A 21117-nucleotide genomic window follows, 5' to 3' on the forward strand; every position below is an offset into this window, starting at 1 on the left:
CGTCTTCCAGAATAAACCGGTCTCGTCAGTGTTAAAAACCTGTTCCGTTATAAATCTCTTCGCCTCAGTTTGTTTCATGAGCTGCACGTGAGAATGTGTGTTTGAGAACAGGGGTTCAAGTGTTTGGCAATAAGTAAAGGTTCGAAAACACATTTGGAAAATGAATGTTTGGGAATTAGGTTTGAAGGATAATGAAGGTTTGGGAATGAGACTTGAAGGATAGTGAATGTTTAGGAATCAGGTTTGAAGGAAAATGAAGGCTTACGAATAAGGAAGAGTACAATGGGAAAGGTTCTACCGACAATCATTGACTCTGTAATGGTGGACCGTACAGATGCCACATTTTCTCCTAGAGCCAACTGATGTGACAACTCATTGTTTTCGCCCAATGTCATAACCTTTTTCTGCCTTTGGTGCAACTAACTTTGTCCATCGCTTCACATTTGGCCTCAATAAAAACGGTCCACGAGAAACACAAGGCTCGTAATGGAACGTAATCGTACATGCACGGGATGCAAACGATGACTCATCTCAGCTCAAAAACCGCAATTGGTCTAAATGAAATCCCACGATAACAGAATCAGAACATAATAGGTTGCCCGCAAGAGGTGGAAATCCACGATAGCAGAACCCGCGATATTAGTGGGCTTACTGTGCTTGAATTTTGTTCGTTAGTTTATATATTATTTTTTTTTATTCTATATTGTTTTTTATGGTTTGTTTGTTTTATTTTTGTCGATGCTTTTTGTTTTGTTATTTTATGTCTTTGCCACCTGTGATTTTTCTCATTTTTGTTTTTTTTTGTTGTTTTTTTGCTTATGCAGATTAATGAACAGTGTGAAGAATAATGTTGGAAGAGGTCTTAACATTGCACTCCTGAATGGTAAGACCAGGAACCATAGTTCTTGCACACCATCACATTCTTTTGGAAACAGCCATTTTGTTTTTACATTTTTCCAAACATGGTATGTCGACTGCACATGTTATTTTGCCTTTTCATTAAAAAGGTATCATTCATATTAATTGGAGGTTCCAGTCGAAGTATGCTTTGTCTAATGCAGTATTATTTGTCAAGTTGAAAATGTTGCTGCTTTCCCTGTATGTTGTTGTACATTCATGTTTTAATGTTGTTTACAGGTGTGACTGGAACTCTTCTGGACACACAGACGTTTGATATGTGGGGTGGAGGTAGGCACAGACAGACATATTTTATACATTTGTGCAGGAGCTTTATTCATCCAAAAAATAGTAAGCTTTGTTTGTCGGTTTTGTGGTTATTCAATCCATCCTGCAGTTTAAAATTGATGCGCCTTGAATGTAGTGTGTCCCATTGCTTGGTTGGATCTACATATAAGCCGAAGTTTGACCTCCTGTAATGGTTCCCACAGTGCAGGAAAAATGAGAAAGCATTTTCCACCACTGGAAAGTCCTGCAAAACGTGTCCAAGTCCTTTAAACTCCTGGAAAAATCGAGAAAATTACATAAATATAAATAATGTGGTGTGCTCCCAGTTGGAATTGTTAATTCCACCAGTCTCTCTCAGAGAACATTATCAATTTTAACTTTCCCCAAGGATTTACCAAAGCCGAGCCAAAATGGTTTCTCATGCTCAAGGTCTGCAATGGTGGGTCACCTCACGAAACTTGTTCTTTATAGAATAACAGTTTATTATAAGAAGGCACAGCACGACAAAAACAGAGAATCCCTTGACAAAAGGTCGACGAACACAAAAGCAGGGGGAGAAATGTATAAATAAAGCACATTCTCGATCCGGTATCATGAAAACCCACTTAATACAATATATATTAATCAAATAGTCACTAGGACACAGTCATAATGCAAAATGGGTGGTGCCAGGCAAGATCTTTTAAAGGATACTGGTAACATGGATCGAAAATGTTCCACCATGAGCAGGTCTCCAGCCTACTGCTGTCACCCAGCGGAGAGGTGAAGCATCCGGCAGGTGAAGAGAGCTGAGAAAGTGAAGTGGCAAGAGCTTGAAGGTACATGTACTTCCATTGGGATCAGCCGGCCACATGTGGAGAGTGGAAAAGGCGCAGCTCAGAGGAGGAGTGATCACGAACCACCAAACAATGATCCCCAAGACTGCGAACAGCACAGATGTAACAATGCTGTCATGTAACTGGGTAGCTTACATGATGCGGGGTCATGCATAAATTATGCAAGTGTTTCAGAAAACTCCCAATTTAGCAGGAAATAGCGACTTATCATGCACACTGCCAATTGTAAAGTTTGCCGATTATCGTGCACTCCCACACACCCCCAGGAATACCTCTGGCTAAGGCTTCCCCACCACTCCCACCTCATGTTTATTTGTGTTAGACTGTCCACCAAACAGTGATGACTCCAAAAACATGGACCAACTTCTATCTTCTCATCCCAACTCTCTTTCCTCATATGTGGTGACTTCAGTTGTCATCATGCCAGTTGGCTGGGTGTGGGTACCTCTCTCACCTGCCATGGCACTTCAGCAAAAGACTTCTGTGACTCATTGAGACTGACTCAATCGGTCAACTTCCCGACCAGAATCTCAACCAACGATACTCCATCTCTTCAGGATCTGATTTTGACCAATTTCCTTGAAAACATCTGCTGTTCTTCCTCTGCTCCAGTTGGTTCATCTGACCACATGCATGTCAAAGTAGACATCTCTGGCTGTAATTAGAGAACCACCTCAGTGCCGTCGAGTCTGGCATTTCATTGAGGATGACTGGCAGGGACTTCAAGCAGCCATCAAACTGCTAGGCTGGTCTCCCATCTCTACTTTCTCCGACCTCGACTCCTCCTGGGAATTCTTTCAAAGAAACTTGCTCTCTCTCATGCACAGATTTATCCCATTTCTTCTTTATTTATCCTACCCTTCCTCCCACCCATGGTACACTGAAGCTTGTGGCGAGGCAGTTGTCCTGAAATAACTTGCCTTTGCCTCACGAAAGGCGAATCCAGCTGAAGGCAATCTCAGTCCCTTCCACAAAGCTCGGAACAAGTGTGTGTCTACGCTCAGGAGAGCCAGAAAACAACATCTTTCTAATCTCAAGTCTGAACTCTCAAACCTGTCTCCCTCCTCCAAATCCTGGTGCAGTCAAGTTACGTCTGTTTCTGGAGTATGTTCCCCCTCCATCCCTCCCTTACCTCAAATGGCCACACAGAAGACACCATGTGAAAAGACTGAATGCCTAAACTCCATGTTTGCTTCTAAATTTTGTATCCAAAACCCATCGCTTTTCATACCCCACCTTACCCAGTCACACCCAGCTGTTCCTGGACTTTGTGTCCTTTTCTCCTGACAAGGTGGAGATCTTGCTGTCAAACCTCCACTCAGATTCTGCAACCGGTCCAGACGCCATCAGCCCACGTGTCCTAAAAACCTGCTCTGCTGCTCTTGCTCACGCTCTCTCTGTTCTGTTCACCCTCTCATTTGCTCAAGGTCATCTGCCATCTGCTTGGAAATCAGCAAACATTACCGCTCTGCATAAAAAAGGTGAAAAAACAGATCCCTGCAACTTCAGACCAATCAGCCTTCTTCCAATCATCACCAAGGTTATGGAGTCAATCAATTCAGACATAAATCCTTCCTCTTCTCCAATGACTTGATTTCCGATCATCAATTTGGATTCAGACCAGGTCACTCTTCCCTGGATATGCTGCTTCTGCTCTCAAAAATGGATGGAGATCCTCAATGCCGGACATGAAATCAAAGCCATCTTCCTAGACATATTGTGTGCTTTCATTATGGTCTAGCACCTTGCCCTGCTCACCAAACTCTCTTCCTCTGGTATCTAATGACATCTCCACTCATGGCTCACAGACTTCCTCTTCTGCCGCAGCCAACGTGTGGCCCTTAATTGAGTTCTTTCATCCCCTCTTCCTGTCTCGGCTGGAGTTCCCCAAGACAGTGTTCTGGGTCCTGTTCTTGTTCTGGTTTTCATCAATGATCTCTCTGAAAAATCCTCTTTATCTCTTTGCTGAAGACTCTACACTCTGCCATACCATCTATCATCCCTCAGATCGGCAAGCAGCAGCCTCTTCACTCTCTGTGAATCTGGATATGATCACAAGCTGGTCCAACACGTGGAACATGTCTTTCAATCCTGACAAATCTCACACTCGCACTATGTCTCTCCGAAAGGACCAGATAGAAAACCCCTACATCGACATTCTCAACAATCCTGTTGAAGTCCTTTCATTCCAGCTTCTGGGTCTCATCTTCAATGATCTTTCCTGGGAAAGCCGCATTTCCATGCCGGCCTACAAAGCCAGTCGCCGACTAGGCATCCTCAGTCATGCAAAGTCCTTCCTTGGCACACACAAAGCTTTCATCCACAGCCTGATGGAGCACTGCTCTCCCCTCTGGGATTGGTGCTCCCGCCTTTCACCTTTCTCGGCTTCACGCTATGGAAGCCAAGGCATTTAGGATCATTGGTATCTCTCTTGATGAGGCTGAGTCTTTGAGTCTCTCACTCTCTCACCACAGGCAGGTCGGTGGTCTTTCTGTCTTCTGCCGTTTCCTCTCTGGCCTCACCCACCCACCCACCCCCCCCCCCGCTTTGTCTGTGATATGTCCCCTCCATATTTCCGCAGGGTACTCAAGATTTGCCAGCAACCCTCTTCTGATAAAACTTCCAAAATCAAGAATCACTGCTCATCTTCATCCTTCACTCTTTCATTCTTCTTTTTCCCCACCTTTGGAACAAACTCCCACACTCTCTTCTATCCCACTCTTCCCTCCAGGTTTTCAAAACAGCTGTCCACCACCATCTCTTATCTTCCCCCATCAAAATCCTCGATCTTTTCTACCCCCGTTAATACACCCCAAACCCACCTCCTTCAAATTCCCTGCTTTCCTTCCTGAAAGTCCCTGTCGTGTCCATCTTGTTTACCCTGTGTACCCTGCCCCGTTCCTGTCCCTTCCACAGATCTCATGTATCTGTTCCCCACTTTTTTCTTTCCCGCTACCACCCCTCTTGTCTCCTGCTCCCCTTGTTGTACATTATTTGTGTTCGTTCTTGTACGAGACTCGACATTGTCTTAAAAAAAAAATCGAAGAAAAAGGAGCATAATTTGAAGAAAGTCAGAGCTTTGTTATTTTTATTCCTCTTGCCCGAATCACGTCAACTACCGTGACTGGCTCACGAAGGAGTCCATTCACAATGCCAGAAGCACGTTCTGTGAGAATACTTGATATCGGGAGTATGGGGAAAAGCGCACCATGGAGTCACACGAGAGGCTCCAAGCTCCATCACATGGCGTCACATACAATTCCAAATGACCGGTTCAACGCCCGTATTGTGGATTTTTTTTTTTGGTTCCAGGACAGCTATTTATATTTCAGTTGTATTTTGTTTATATTTATTGTCTGTCCACTTCAATCTAATCCAGACATTCATCTATATTGATTAGTTCTATCAAAACATGCAGTAGATTGGACATATCAGACTGTTCACATAATTATTCTTGTGAGGAAAGTGACCAGACTATTGACAACAGTTATAGTGCTGATAGAAGGTCAAATACCCCCTTTCAAATTTTTCACCTTTTGTTGCCTTATAGCCTGGAATTAAATTGAATTAAATCAAACTTTTTCCACCTGTATTTGCACATTGTAACCCACAACTTCCAAGTGAAAAACAAATTCTACAACTTTCAGAAAATTAATTCAAAATGCAAAACTAGAATATCTTATATCAAAACGGATAACGATCTTAAAGTCATGCCACAGATTTTCGATTGGATTTAGGTCAGGGCTCTGATTAGGCCACTCAAAGACATTTATCTTTTTGTTCCTTAGCCACTCCAGTGTTGCTTTGGCTGTGTGCTTTGGGTTGTTGTCTTGCACAGACACCACCATGCTTCACTGTGGGGATGGTGTTCTTTGAGTGACATGCTGTGTTGGCTTTCCGCCAAATCTTGGTTTCATCAGACCACAAAACTTTTTACCACATCGCTTCAGAATCTCTGGAGTGGATTTTTGCATTCCTCAAACAGGACTCAAGGTGGGCTTTTTTGAGTAATGGTTTCCTTCTTGCCACCCTGCCATACAGGTCAGACTTGTGGAGTGCTTGGGATATTGTTGTCACATATCCATGTTGGGACCAGTCTTTTCCATAAAGGTATGTAGCTCTTTCAAAGTTGCCATTGGCCTCTTGGTGGCCTATCTGATCAGTCTCCTCCTTGCTTGATCATCCAGTTTGGAGGGATGGCCTGATCTATGCAGGATTTTGGTGGTGCCATATGTCTTCCACTTGTCCAACTTCCATAATGGTTGTCTTGACTGTGCTCCAAGGAATATTCAAGGCCTTTGAAATATTTTGTATCCATCCTCTGATCTGTGCCTTTCCACAACTTTATCCTGACAATCGTTTGAAGGCTCCTTGGTTCTCATGGTTGAGTTTTTGCAGTGAAATGCACTACCCATCAGACGAACCACACAGGAACACCTGATTTTATTCTGGAATAATCAGAATCACTCCAATTTATCACAGGTGGAGGTCAATTAACTGGGTGTGTGATTTTGAAGGTGATTGGTTACACCTGAGCTAATTTACAATTACTTTTAGAAGGGGGGTGGACACTTGTCCAACGAAGACATTTTAGTTTTATATTTTAAACTTGTTTTTTGAAATTTGTGGAATTTATTTTTCACTTGGAAGTTCTGGGTTAGGATGTGTAAATATCGGTGGAAAAAGTCTGATTCAATGCAATTTATTTCCAGGCTATAAGGTAACAAAAGGTGAAGATTTTGAAAGGGAGTGTCAACTTTATAGAGGCACTGTATCTTTATACAGGTTGTAGACAAAAAAAATGGAAACACCAAAGTAAAGTCACTTATTGGGCTTTGGGCCACCACGTGCGGCCAGTTTGTCCTGTGTCTACTGTGGCATAGAGTCCACCAGCATCTGAAATTCTGCAGGAGGGATGCGGCACCATTCTTCCATGAGAAGGTCAATCAACTTGCACTTGTTTGATGGAGGTGGAAAATGCTATCTTAAGCATCGTTCCAGAATATCCCAGAAATGCTCTGTTGGGTTCAGATCTGGTGATTGCAAAGGCCCTGACATATGGATAACATCAATGTCATGTTCATCAAACCATTGGGTGACCGCTTCTGCTCTGGATGGGGGCATTGTCATCCTGTAAGACACCCCTCCTGGCCTGGCAGGAAAGAAATGCTGCAACATAGAGTGTAGATGACCACTAAGTACTATTTAGTAGCGATTGGCATTGACCTTGCCTTCTGAGGGAATGACTACACACAAACAATGCCAGGAAATTGCACCCACAACTTTACACAACCACCAGAACGCTACAGGTCTAATCAGTCTGTGTGTCAATCATTGCGAGGGAGGGAGAGGTATGTGGACTTAGAGTTGGGTGGGGGGCATGACGAAGGATGCTGGATTTGGAAGGGGAATTGATGCGGAGATGGATTTGAGAGGTTGGAGGGGTAGAGATGCGGACTTGAAGAAGAAATGGGTTGAGGACTCAAAATCACATTTTACATCACGTGGAATTTCCATGTGTCCTTGACATTATGCTGTCAACAGACATTCCTGTCAAACTCCTTCATGATTCCACACTGTAAAACCATCACTACATCTTTCTTTTGAATAATGGTTGTCCCTAGGTGTGTGTGTGTGTGTGTGTGTGTGTGTGTGTGTGTGTGTGTGTGTGTGTGTGTGTGTGTGTGTGTGTGTGTGTGTGTGTGTGTGTGTGTGTGTGTGTGTGTGTGTGTTCAATATAACCTTATCTTTTCGAGGAACAACCTGTTCAAAGAAAGATGTAGGGATGGTTTCACATGAGCATTTATTGTGACCATCCCTACCTTGTTTACATACCTTTTGGAGGAACATCCCGACATCCTTTTGCATTAAAAAAAACGTTTTTATTACTTGTTACTTTTGTATAAGCGGCCTTGTATTGGAAAAACGCCACGATCTGAAGGCAGATGTACTTGCATCTGCACATGGATTTCACACAAGGTGGAAAACCTGCTTGGGGATGAGGGGGCGGGGGGGGTGGTAGCAAATTTAGGGTTGTGGGCTTTGGATCCGAGGATCCTGAATTCAAATCCCCCTCGGCTGTTGAATTAATACCAGGTGGGGTTGATTCTGCCTGTCATCCTTCTGAGGTCGTCAAAATGAGTGCGAGCTTGCTGGTATCCTGTGTCAGAATGGCGACATGTCCTGGATTGTGCCCAATACCCAAGGGAGGCTGCTTAAGCAGCACCAACGTTCTGTACAGAGTAGCGTCCCAATGGATGGATGGGTGGAAAATTAAGTTGCGCCAACCTCCCTCGTGTGACCCTTTTTTCCTCATGTCAAATTTGGTTGAGATTGGAAATGTAATGACAAAATGTATTCCAGTCAAAAATAGACAGATAGACACCAAATTGCGTATTTTAGTATGCTTATTGTGTTGATTTTTGGATTGTTGACCATTGTCCTTGTAATTGAAGTAATTGTAGACTGATGTCCTTGTCCTGCACATGGTATATGCACAAGATCGATGTCCTCCTTGACCCTAAAATCATTCCAGGGGATGAGAAGAGTGAGTAACAAAAAAATGCCAATAACAGAGTGGAAAATAATTTATTTTTTTGTTATTTTTATGGAAAATTTTTCGAAACTGACTGGAAGGATGGTGGTTCGATACTGCTCCTGGCCATAATCATACCAAAGACTTTTTAAAAATGTTACATGATGTTTCTAAGATTGAGGCTCAGCATTTATGGTATACTAGACGACCAGAGAACCTGTTGGGTTCCCGTTGTGACAGCGGTTGATGAAAAAAATAATTTCAAGGAAAGAAAAGATAGCTCCAGCAAACTATATCACTGAGGTTGTTTGCATTGATCAAATACTCCCAAAGAGTACGTGACTGAATCAGAAATTGATTTTTTAAATAATTTTTTCGTTGCCCGATTTGAATGAAACTGCACACTGCAGACGAATAGTGAGTAAGGTGGGCCGAAAATTTTTGCGCTATCATGTAGCGTTTTGGCTCTATTTCGGGAACATACATACATACATACATACATACATACATACATACATACATATATATATACAAGATGAGGGTTTTAGTAATATATAGATAGCATTGATGAACCCCATGGAGAGAAGAAAATTTCTCCTTGATTGCTTGGCTGACTGTGGAGAAAAGCAACATAAAGATATCCAGACTACCCTGGGAAGTTGTTGCTTCCCCACAGTTAGCAGCTATGTTTGTTTGAAATCAAGTGAGTGTTGTGTTTGTAATCTGTTTGTGATTGTTGTCTGGTTGTGGGTGTGCTTCTGTGTGTGTTGCAGCTCTTCCATGAGCCTGAGGCAATGTAACCCTCCCCACACACCCCCAAAAGAACTCCACTTCCTATCCAACGATCCTTTTTCAAACTTTTAACTCAATACTATGATATGCATTCAAGATCAATTACTGTTTTCTTTACACCCAAACACATTTTGCTGACCTTTTGCAGGTGGATTAATATGTTGTTTGTGAAGGCGACACAGAGAGCGTATGGACCAGTTTACAAAAGGCCTGAGCGAGCGTCTTGCTAGCACACATCCAACCCTGAGATGGTGACACAAACATCGTTGTATGCGCACAGCTAATCGCCTGTCTCAATAGCAATTTACGAAGGGAGATAAACAGCCGATTTGTTTTGCGGGCCTAAACAGCCAATTACCCTGTGTAACACCGTGCATATCTCCAACATCAACAATTGAAATGATGCACTTGCATAGAATCGCAGCACCACAGACAGTTGTTGGAGGGATTCTGTGCATTGCTCCTTCGTAGATTGATTCAGGTCATCTCGCACTCAACAAAATGATCTTTTTTACGTCATCCTGTAGGTCAAGGGGGGAAAAGGTCATCTTGCACAACTTCAGCTGCCAGCAAAATGATTACTTTGAGAGTCTAATGCTGGATAAATTAGATATTGTCATTCATTGCCAAAGGATTGCATCTTTCCTTGAAGATTCTCAATGCACCTCTGCAAACTGCCTTATTCCTATCCTCTTCTGCTTCTTAAATTCAAGCTCTCCTAATGCATCCATATTTACCGTCCCATGTAAACTACCAATTATAAGCCATGCAATACTTGCTTCAAGCCTACACTCTTAAATATGCCCTCACCCTGACGTGTATAAATTTCTATTTGTTATTTCAATGCTTGTGATTAGGTTTTGATCATGCATGACATAATCACTCTGGCAATTAACTTTGAATGGGTGATCACATTGCACGATTAGCGATTCTACTCACGTCCAACTCTTAAGCACCTTTCGTAAATTCGGCCCTTTGTGTTTCGGCTGGGGTTTCAGGGGATTGCAAAATAAGGCCACACCATAAATGAAAAGTTAAGTTGGGAACTCGATTTGAAGGTAGTGGAGGTGGGGTGGTTGTGGAAATGCTGCCACAACAATTTAAAAAGGAAGTTAAGGGTAAGATTGGTGAAGAAGAAGAAGAAGAAGAAGAAGATCGAGATTAATGCAATAAGGTGTAGTGCCTTCGAACACCTGGCCAAATTAGTCATAATTGGTACTTGTTTCATATTAATAGGTAATTTGTGCCTTGCATAACCTTTTCATGAGTTTTAAGTTCCACAGAGTGATATATTGACTTTATTTCTCATGTTCTACTGAAGAGACTCGCATATAATATTTGTTCTGAGTCTAAACTTCATCCACAGATGTTCTCCACTTGCTTCGCTTCCTTCGGCTGATTCAGGATGGGACAGTCATTATCGTGGCCACCTTTGATGACGGAGCGACGAAGTGAGCAACAGCAATTGTTTGGCTGCCATTGTGTGTTTTCGGCAGAAGATTCTGTCGGTCAAATGCTGTGAAATGCATCAGTATGGGAATTCTGTACTATTTTTCTTTACTTCGTTAATTTAATGCCAAACTGAGTTTATTTAATTGAGATATGTTTGTTGTGCCACACTTCCCTCTCCTCACTCCCTCTCCATTTCTCCCACTGCCCTCCCTCTACCTCCCCAACCCAGTTTTTTCCCCTTTACACCACACTGCTATCCCTTGTACAATTTGTGCATTCATTTCATCTTATTGACTGACGAATGTTAGAAACGCTTTTATTTTACCCAATGTTTTAAAATATAGTCAAAACCTTTTCATGTCATCTTATTTTGTGTCAATTGGCATTATTTGCACTTTTCCAATTAACAGTTAAATTCGCTTGTTGTGAAAACAGTGCATAGATATTGCTTATGTGCATGTAGCAAGAGGCAGCATGATGTCTATAGGTACGAAATGACTTTTTCAAATAAAGCAAATTTAAATACTTTAAAAAAAAACTCATTCTTTTCTTTAAAAACAGAAAAATAATATTGCTTGCATGATATGTAACAAAAGCCTCTTTGTATTTTCAGGATGAGTGATGAGATAAGAGCACTGTTTGTTTCTCTTGGAAGTAGCTCAATCGGACAGCTTGCATTCCGTGATAACTGGGTGTTTGTTGGTGCAAAAGGTATTCAAGGGAAGAGCCCGTTTGAGCAGGTGGGTGAGAAATTGCAGGTTAAATTTTTTTTTAATAAACCTGTAAATGTATTCATTGCCTTGGATAAGTGTTGTAACGTTTTGTTTTGGGGTGCGTTGGGTCTTTTTTTTATGCCTCTGCACCCGAAGTCCAGAGGAATTTTGTTTTTCGGGTTGTCTATCTGTTATCACTTTGTTTTTACCATGATAAAGAGTGATCCACTAAAGGGATTTCAATCAAACCTGGCAGAAGTATGGACTGTCATACAATGATGAAATGATTAGATTTTGGATTCAAACCAGGCTTCACATGCCTTCTGGAATTTCTTTAAAACTCCTGGAATTTAAATTTTATCCTGGAAAGTGCTTAAAAGTACTTAAAATTTTGAATAGTCAAGTGCCAAGTCTAGAAACTCCTGCAAAATTAAACTTGCATCTCAAACCATCACCCATACTGCTAATTTTTTTGTTGGTATCGACCAGTTTATGGTAAATGCTGTCATTCGGCTCTTCTACCGTTGCTATATCTCATACAGTCAACTACCAGACTGTTGATTGTTATTAAGTGTTCAAGGAGTCAAATAAATATATGCGTGCGTTTATTCAAACTACGCAATGATCGAACAAATGGGCCCCAAGGCTGGAGACCATGATGGAACACTCTGACCCAGAAACTGAAATTATTACATAGAACACTAAAGCCATCATGAATAATACACAGAAGTTTGAGCAATCCCAAAAATTGCTGTAAACTATTTGGTGACTAATGCAATCATGTAGCAGTGTTTGCTTTGCTATTTGAATTGAGGTTGACATTGTTTGCATGGTTCAGCGATTGGGCATACACCACTCATGGTTGGAGTGAGACAGTGATAAATGCAAAGGGGAAAGAAATTTTGGGGAAAATGACAATTTTATTCTGCATGGGGGAAGTGGGGGGGGGGGGGTAAATATGTCGACAAGGTCGAACTGATTAGATTTTGGTGAAGATCTGGATCCGGATTGAACTACTAGAATTTTTTCAGTGTTTATTCACCATTGAGAGATGGGGCCAAAAACAATACATAGCATAATATTTCAAAAATGTATCGGGCCCGATATGTTCTCGTGGATCAGGCATTGCGTGGCGGAGGTATGCGCTCTTCCAAGTGCCCTTCGAGTCACTTTGTTTGTTTTCACCAGGAAGGGGATGGCGGTAGGGTCAGGAAAATTGTAAGACTTTAAAAGATTTGCAATAATGTAGATATTGCAACATCACTATTTTTTTGGGATACAAGGTCAGAGAGCTAGAGCACAGAATGGATCGGGATGCAACAGAACAAGAGGAACTGTAAAAAGAGAGGGGATGCAAAAGCAGGGCTGGGGAACAAAATAGATTGAGACGGACAAAGAATGGATGTGGGTAAGAATGAGGGGCAGCGGAAGATGCAGGTGGTGTACAAGTTGTTAGTTTTACAGAAGCAAACTCTGAGGAAGAGAAAATTGGAAAAAAGTGGTGTTTAATGTGGGTAGAAAGGTAGAAAGGATCATGGTTTTTGATGGGGGATCATATGAGATGTTGAACAGATGTCTTGAACACCTAGTTGAAAGAGTGAGATTGAAGAGAATGTGGAAGTTGGTTTCACAGGTTGGGAGGGGGGGGGTAGAAGAAAAGAGGAACGAATGAGTGGAAGTGAGCGGTGATTCTGGATTTTGGGAGTTTCACCAGAAGGGGGTTAATGGTGGCCCACATGTGCCGTGCAGAAACCTCAGTGGGAGAGGGGGGCAAAGCACAGAAAGAGCAGAGGGTACAAGACCAGAAATGAGGTTGGAGAAGACAGACCAACGACCAGTCTGTGATGGCAAAGTGATAGGTCCATTGACTCAGCTTCATCGTGTGAGATTCTAATCATATTGAAGGCCTTGGTTTCAATGGTGTCAAGCTGAGCAAAATTTGAGGTAGGGTTGCCAGCCCAGAGGGGAGAGCAGTACTCCATCAAGCTGCAGATGAAAGCCTTTATGTGAATAAGAGTTCAAGTGTGCCAAGAAAGGACTTTGCACGATGGAGGATGGCAAGTTGGTGACTGGCTTTGGAGGCCAACTTTGAAGTGTGGTTTGCCCAAGAAAGATCATGGCTGATATTGAGACCCAGGAGTATGAATGACTGAACTTCAAGAGGGGGAGAGAGAGTGGTGGATAGAGATAGAGAGTGAGAGTGAGTGTGAGATTTGTCAGGATTGAAAGACATGTTCCAAGTGTTTGACCAGTTTGTGATTTTTGTCAAGGTCTTAAGAGAGTGAAGAGACTGCTTCCTGTCTATCTGAAGGATGAGGAATGTCACTGCAGAGAGTGCAGTCATCATCAAAGAGATAAAGAGGACTTTCCAGAAAGAGAGAGAGAGTATCAGAGAGATCAGTGATAAAACATTAAGTGGAAGGGGAGGTGTTGCATTCAAGCAATGGTTAAGGGAAAAAAAAATTATGGGATGGTGTTGTTTAAGCTATGGGGAATGGAAGGCATTGCGTTGAGAAGAGGGTGGGGGTCAAGGTATTGTTTTTTGGTGAGGTGGAGGTATTGTATGATGTTTAATCTGGAGGAGGGATTATTGCTTTCAAGGGAAGAGAGATTACTTAATGGCAAAGGGGATGTATTACCTCCAGCACAGAAGGTGGACAGAGGTTATGTATTCACCCCTGTTTGTTTATCTGTTGGTGAGTGGGATATCTCAAAAAGTTATGGGTGGATTCGGGCAAAACTTGGTGGGCAGGTGTGATGAATTTATTAGATTTTGGTGAAGATCCAGACATGGGATTTTTCTTTTTTAATGATTCTTCACCATTGTGAGATAATGCCAAAAACAATATACAGCACAATATCTCAAAAAATTGTGGACGGATTCTTGGTGGATGAGTGGTAGGTGACAGTAAGAAGCAGTTTAGTTTTGGTGGTGATCTGGATCTGGATACTCGAATTTTACCTCCCCCCTTACCCTCCCTCCCCTTTCGCTGCCTTACCCTCCCCTCCCCTCACACTATCTTCCTCCCAAACCCTCTCCATATTTGTACACCTCTCCAGAGGTCGTGAAGATGAAGGAGTGTCAAAGTATGTACAAAATGGACAAATGAAAGCCGTTTGTTTTGGGGGGGTTTTTTTTTACCGGTCAGAACTGCTATTCTGATCAATTCCCCAACTTGTCTCAGGTTAAGAGATTCTCGAACTTATCGTAGGTGTGGAAATTTTTAAACGCACAAACACTGGCATGGCTTTTTTGATGATTAAAGGAAAACTCCTTTCCTTCCCTTACTCTTCCCTCACGCTTACCATCCTGCCAAAGCCCCTCCACCCCCAACAGCCATCTCTGAGCGGTGTCCGGGCGTTGTTTGGAATGACACGTTTCAACACGCTGTTTTACTATACCTAATTTCGTTCAATCCTGCACCAAGGCCAGCATAAGGGGACCATTCCCTCCTCCCCCCCCCAGCCCCTCCCGCTTTCCCTCAAGTCCCCCCAATCAAACATATCCAGAACACCCCTTCCCCTCCACACTACACCCCCTCCTTCCTCCCATGCTCTGCGCTCCCTCCTCCCTCCCGGAGTGTATACCAACGGGTTGTGAGGCCTTGCTCCCCCCCACCCCACCCCCCTTATATGACACAGACCTCACCAATGAGGTTCTCAGTTTTCAACTAAAATTTCTCGGAAACAACCCGTTTCAAACGGTCCCTTGCGTGACATCAGGCATGCCGTTTGGTTGCCCTGCTCGAGCACACCGTCGATTGGTCCGATGTGAAAGAGACACGTGTGGTATTTGACTTGAGGACCTCGTTGATATGCTGGTGAGGAGAAAGGAAAATGGTATTAATCAAATAAATAAATGAGAAAAAGCACATTTAACAGTTAAATAATACAAAGGGATGGAGGGGAGACAACGCCCTGATAAACACTATCTTCGCAGACCTTTGGATTCTACATGCACTCTGGGCATGCAAATTGTGATGTAAGTTTAACTAATCAGCTAACTAACCTTTTAACCCTGAAGAGTTCATTTTCATTCCAATATTAATTTATTTTATTTTATTTTTTTTCATTCACAGTATTTTTTTTATTATTTAAAATCCCTCCCCCCATTGCCTCTAAATCGAAATTGAACCTGAGATCCCAACATCCTTAACGTCATGTTTTGATGGGAATACAAAACATGTCAAAATGCATGTATGCGCGCGTGCGCACACGCACACGCACACGCACACGCACACGCACACGCACACACACTGCTGAAGGAGTCACTTGGCAAGGTTGTGCAATCCTTGAGTCGCCACTATAACTCAGGATTCATGACTGAGGGTGCAGTAATTGGTCAATTGTTCAGAATGCCCACAATAACTGTCTTACTCTTTGTAAAATACACCGTGGGATGCTTGATCTCCACCAACTGATGTTGGTAGATGGGACGCTCATTTTAATGTCTATCTGAGGGACGACTCGCATACTGATGAATCGCCTGCGAAGCACCAGGCCTAGATCTAAACACCCTGATGACTCGAATCTTACCCCGGCTGTAAAGCAGTTTCCAGCTGGGCTAAGATTGGAGCCCAAGCCAGACAGCTCAGAGGCAAGTGGACATGTCGTTTTGACTCTCCTGCCAGCCCAAACATGCCAACCTGTCACAAATAAAACTGTTTTACAATCTTTAAACCTTTCTCTTCTCTCCACCAAATCCACAGCTGGCAAAGCACAACAAGAATACAAACAAGTATGATGGTTGGCCGGAGGTTGTGGAGATGTCTGGGTGTCTTCCAGCAAGGAAGGACTGATCCACTTTACCCACTCTCATCCATCGGTACTGATAACCATTCCCATGGCTTGAAGATACGATGTTTTTGTGCCACTTTACAAAAATGGATGCAGTTCCTTGTTTTTCCCTGTGGATTGATGCTGATAAGTTATCGATGGTTTTTGTGTTTATTTCCTCGACACAATTGTGACTGTCTGCTTTAAGGGCATTGATCATGGCACAAAAGCTGTTGCATCAGGATTTGCATAATCTGCAATGTGAAGTAATATATATATATATATATATATATATATATATATATATATATATATATATATATATATATATATAATTTTTTTTTATTTTGAATAGAAGTTTGTTGGAAAGCAAATTCTGTTGTTGTGCAATATGAAATCTATTGTATGCAGGTGAAGAAGAAACTCATGCCACCTAAATTACTCTGAGATGATTATTGGTTTAAAATGAAGTGCATCAATAGAATCTGGGATGGAGGAGAAATAATACTGAAGGAAATGTTATTTCTCTTTTAATAATTTAATTTTGGGGGGGATTTTTGGCACTATGCCCCCCCCCATACTCTTTCACTGTGTCCGCACCCTCCCCTGTATCCCGTGTCTTGTTATTCTTGTCATTGAATTACCTTTACATCTCTAACCACACTAAGACTAACCTGAAATTATATCGGCAGGGTGGAGTTGGCCTTGGCTTACTCTTGTATACCATGAAATCTTGAATGCCCACACGATTGCAAATGGGACGACCATATTAATGCCGACCTTGTTATGTGCTCTGCCTTGTACAACACTCATGTAATGCTTTGTAGCAGAATTCATTTTTTCAGGGAAATGAACCTGGACTTAATTGCTCAAAGTCAAGCTTGCTGAGCTGTTGTACTGCCTCTATTACTGTGTTCTGGACCTGGTTTATCACAGCTGGAAATCGCTCTCTGTCTAATAGGATGGCACAAAGATCGAGCATTTACCTCTGAGCTGCCTCGTCTGTGTTTGATTCTTGACCGGACTGTAAACTGTCGGACCGGTGCTTTACAGGCAGGGCAGGGCCTGCACCCATCATTAGGATGTAGTCCGTACTCCGACACATCATTCGATTTCTGAGATAATCTGACATGCCCGGAAAGCGAGGTACCGAACCACCATAGGGTTTGAGATCACAGCACATAACAATATGTACAAGTATGGAAAGCCATCGGAGGAGTCTCATTCTGCCATGGCTCGCCACCCTCCGCCGCCACAGTGAGATATGGGTGGGACCAAGCAGGCCAGATTGGCATCCCAACGGGAGCCATAGACTAGCAAAACCCATGCCAGCCTCATGCTGCAACCATTGACGCATCCAGCACGCAACTGGTTCAGGCCACCACGGGGACCAGGCGAAAACCACCTAATTTGCAGGGAGCATACAGAACAAAACCCCGGCGCCTGGCTCATGTGCCAGCCCACAGAGAGGCGTTTAATCGGGGATCCGTCTGCTTGCATTTATTGCTCATGGACATTGAAGATCCCACAGCCTGTTTTGATGAGGAGTAGGTGAATTATCGCCTTCCAAAGTACTGTTCTAACTTGCCCCAGAAAGGAAATTATCCCCATCGGGGTCTATTTGCCCATGGAACTCCCCAGTAAAGTGCTCAAATAATCTGTGAAGTTATGGGATGATTATACCACTATCACGAAAAAATATCTCTCTCTATCTCTATCTTTATCTCTCTCTATATCTATCTATCTATCTATCTATCTATCTATCTATCTGTCTTGGAATGGCCGTGACACAAGGATCAAGGATGTAATTTATCTCCAATCTATCACAGCGAAGTATATGCAGTAGATATCATGGTTTTCCTCACACTTGGAGACTTCCCCCCCAGCATTAATTTCTGAACTGGGCATTTCCTGATGATTGTTTGACCTTGAGCTGATTTATATTTTTTTTGTGTGTGTACAGTCATTGTTCAGTCCAAATTAACCTTGTGGGAAGGAGGGTAAATTGTACATAGCAAGTAATAAAACTTTAAACTAATGTCTCTGAGAAAGGTTTTTTTGTTGTTGTTTTGTTGTTTTTGTTTGTTTGTTTTTTATCTCCCAGAAAGAGGGTGGATTTAAAAAATCTTTTGGACAAACCATCTTCGCCGTGTACTAAACGTTCGTACTAAAGCTCATGTCCCCAATTAATCCGTGCCATGAATACCGTCACAGATCCGAGATTAGCTGCGTTCTTAAATCTCATTCCATTTGTGTCGGCATCACAAGATTGTTCATGTGTTCAAGCTTATCACCAGTGTCATAGGTATAGATCACTTGTGACTTCATCGTATCACCTTCGATTTCAAAAAAATTGTCCATTAAGACATTACGAATGGTACATGGCATGTTGTATGATGGATGCCTCAGTACATCAAGGGAGTTTTCTTAAACTATACCACATAATGGAGAATAGAAATGTATTTGTTCCACATCCAGCGGTTCGTGTGTTGATTCATACCGTGAAGAAAGAAGCTCTGCATGTTATCTGAGTCACCCCATGCAGTTTAAGCCAATCGGGTTAAATTGCCTGCAGACCAAGGATTGGGGAGCTGAACGTTTTCATAAGGAACATCTGTTTAAATATTTCTCAAAGTTTCTTGAACTGGATTTTTGTGGCATCTCTTCTGAATTTTGTTTTCATAATTTTTTTGTTTTTTTTTCATTTTTCATTTTCCTTGTGCCTTTTACAGACTTGCTCACATGTATTATTTGTTTCGTTTTTTTTAATCTATTAACTCAAACCTCTCCCCTTTCCATGTGTTTATTTATTTATTAGTGTGTACCAACACAGACCTGTTTTGTTGTTTTTTTTTGTTTTTTTTTTGCAACAACAAGTTGCAACCTTAATAAGCCAAAGGGATATCCAGCTTGAAGATGTTAAACTGTGCCACCTGCTGTACAACACGAACGGCAGTTGCCTGGTTTTTTTTAACCATTTGAGTGTTGATAATTTAAAATGTAGTTTGCCTTTCAACGAATTGCTTTCCCTATGCTTCTTAAGATAAATTGTGTGTGCATAAATGTTCAGCTGGGAAGATGGAACAACAATGGAAGGAGATGATTTTTTTTTTTTACATTTATATTCTTTCCAAAGGGCAGTGTCATGTCGGCCAGAATGCAAACCATAGTGGGACCCTTCCTGAAAGGCATTGCACTCACAAGGCAAATAATAAAGATTTCTTTGTGTGAAGTCCGATGAGCTGAGGGCAGCAGATCTGCGCACCTCCAGCTGCTGGAAATCGAGGGAGTTTGGGACGTGCATACGGGAGAAGTCTCCGAGGAGAAATGGAAACTGTGCAGATTCCGTTTCTGGTGTTGATGGAGGAACTGTTCTTGGGATGAAACCTGCCAAAAACATCGTGAAAGTGTCTGCATCCATTTCAGAAATGCTCCAAATTCTATTTTCATGAACGTTTTCACTTTTCTTAGGGCAACAATGAGGGTTTTTAAGTATGGTGATCATTCCCTTTGGCTTCTTCCATGCTTGAGAATCTGGCCAAAGTGACCAAATAAAGTAAACTGTGCCTCATGTCTGAATGCAAGAATGATTTTCTCATGGAAATTCAAAGATGCTCTTTCAGGCTACAACAGAAGTTGCAGAGTTCAAATGGGCAGAGAGTTAGGATGCTTGTCTGGTGTGTAATACAAAGGGACACACTGCAGGTGCATGGATCCACCCAGAGTCCTGGGATTCCTGAATTCTCAGGCTGACCCAGGAGCTCCATGCAGGAATGCGAGGCCTGGTGTGTCTTGGAACACCTGGTGATGAGACGTGAAGCCATCATTGTTCAACTCGATCATAACTTGGTTTCATGTGAACATCTGTCATGAAGTAGAGCACGTTTAAAATCCAAATGTTAAGAGGTAAAAAAGCTGATGCCTTAATCCTTACGTTCTTGTGTATTAGGTGGGATGACCGAGCTGCTAAACATCCATCTTACAATTTTATCCTGCTCTATAACACCAGAAAATATGAACTCCTTAGTGAAATATATGATTATTTCAACATTGTCCATTGTATAAAATGTTTACTGCCTACTCACTCACACAATGGTTCTGGATATAAAGGTGTGACAAACCCTCAGCAGATAGGTATGCAAGATGTGCTTGCACATCAACGAATGTTTCAAACACTTTTTTTCTTTCATTCTTTAAAAGTCAGTCTTTCTCTTTGATAACGACGCATGGATGGCACACCATATGCAGTGGAAATGTTTTCATTCTTCCAAATACAATCAAGATGTTTTGCCTGGTGACACAGAGCATGGCCAGAACTGATAACAGACACATGCTGCAGACAAGACAGGTGAAAAAGACAAATTTCAGAAGAGAATGAAAAGCAAAGAAAATTGATAAAGTGTTTAAGATTGACAATAAGTTTGGCTTGTGACTTGACATGATTTTGAGTTGGTTTTATACATGGCCAACAACAAATAGCACAGCTAATCCAAACAAAAAAGGCAAAGTGCACTTCTCTACTAATTTTTGTAACAAACAGAATAAAACAGCAGAGTGGCTCATGTCTACTATTTAACGGCCCCTAATTGATTCCACTTTATTGTGGTGGAAGTTAGGCCAAGGCTCTTCATGATCCGGCGAGCAAAGCCTGACGTTCAATTGTAGGTGGCAGGAATTTGGAATTTGTTCAGAGTGCTGGTGATCACGTGCTTATTCTTTGTGAAAAACAAATTTGGAATTTGTTCTTTGACATCACGCTGACTGACACGCCAACCAGCGTAATGTCCATCTAAGAGATTATGCAACAGGTTATAAAACACAAATCTAA

General features: G+C 42.1%; 1 protein-coding gene across 4 annotated transcripts in view; it reads left to right on the top strand.

The window, feature by feature from the left end:
* Window positions 1-19860, top strand: part of LOC147018013 (protein FAM3C-like) — a 48764-nt gene extending 28904 nt beyond the window's left edge. For 2 of the 4 annotated variants that reach the window (XM_085897209.1, XM_085897208.1), the window contains exons 6-11: window positions 825-883; window positions 1138-1188; window positions 6063-6131; window positions 10715-10799; window positions 11414-11540; window positions 16223-18327. In XM_085897209.1, the coding sequence (XP_085753335.1) occupies window positions 825-883; window positions 1138-1188; window positions 6063-6131; window positions 10715-10799; window positions 11414-11540; window positions 16223-16312 (481 nt within the window). In that variant the 3' untranslated portion in view covers window positions 16313-18327. Of the gene's footprint in view, window positions 1-824; window positions 884-1137; window positions 1189-6062; window positions 6132-10714; window positions 10800-11413; window positions 11541-16222; window positions 18328-18767 lie in introns of those variants that run through there. The other 2 variants (XM_085897210.1, XM_085897211.1) reach the window with 2 other exon arrangements.
* Window positions 19861-21117: the final 1257 nt, after the last annotated feature.

The sequence above is a fragment of the Eptatretus burgeri genome, chromosome 10 (assembly GCF_056783735.1).
Source record: "Eptatretus burgeri isolate ZD-2024b chromosome 10, Ebu_testis_v1, whole genome shotgun sequence".
Classification (NCBI taxonomy): domain Eukaryota; kingdom Metazoa; phylum Chordata; class Myxini; order Myxiniformes; family Myxinidae; genus Eptatretus; species Eptatretus burgeri.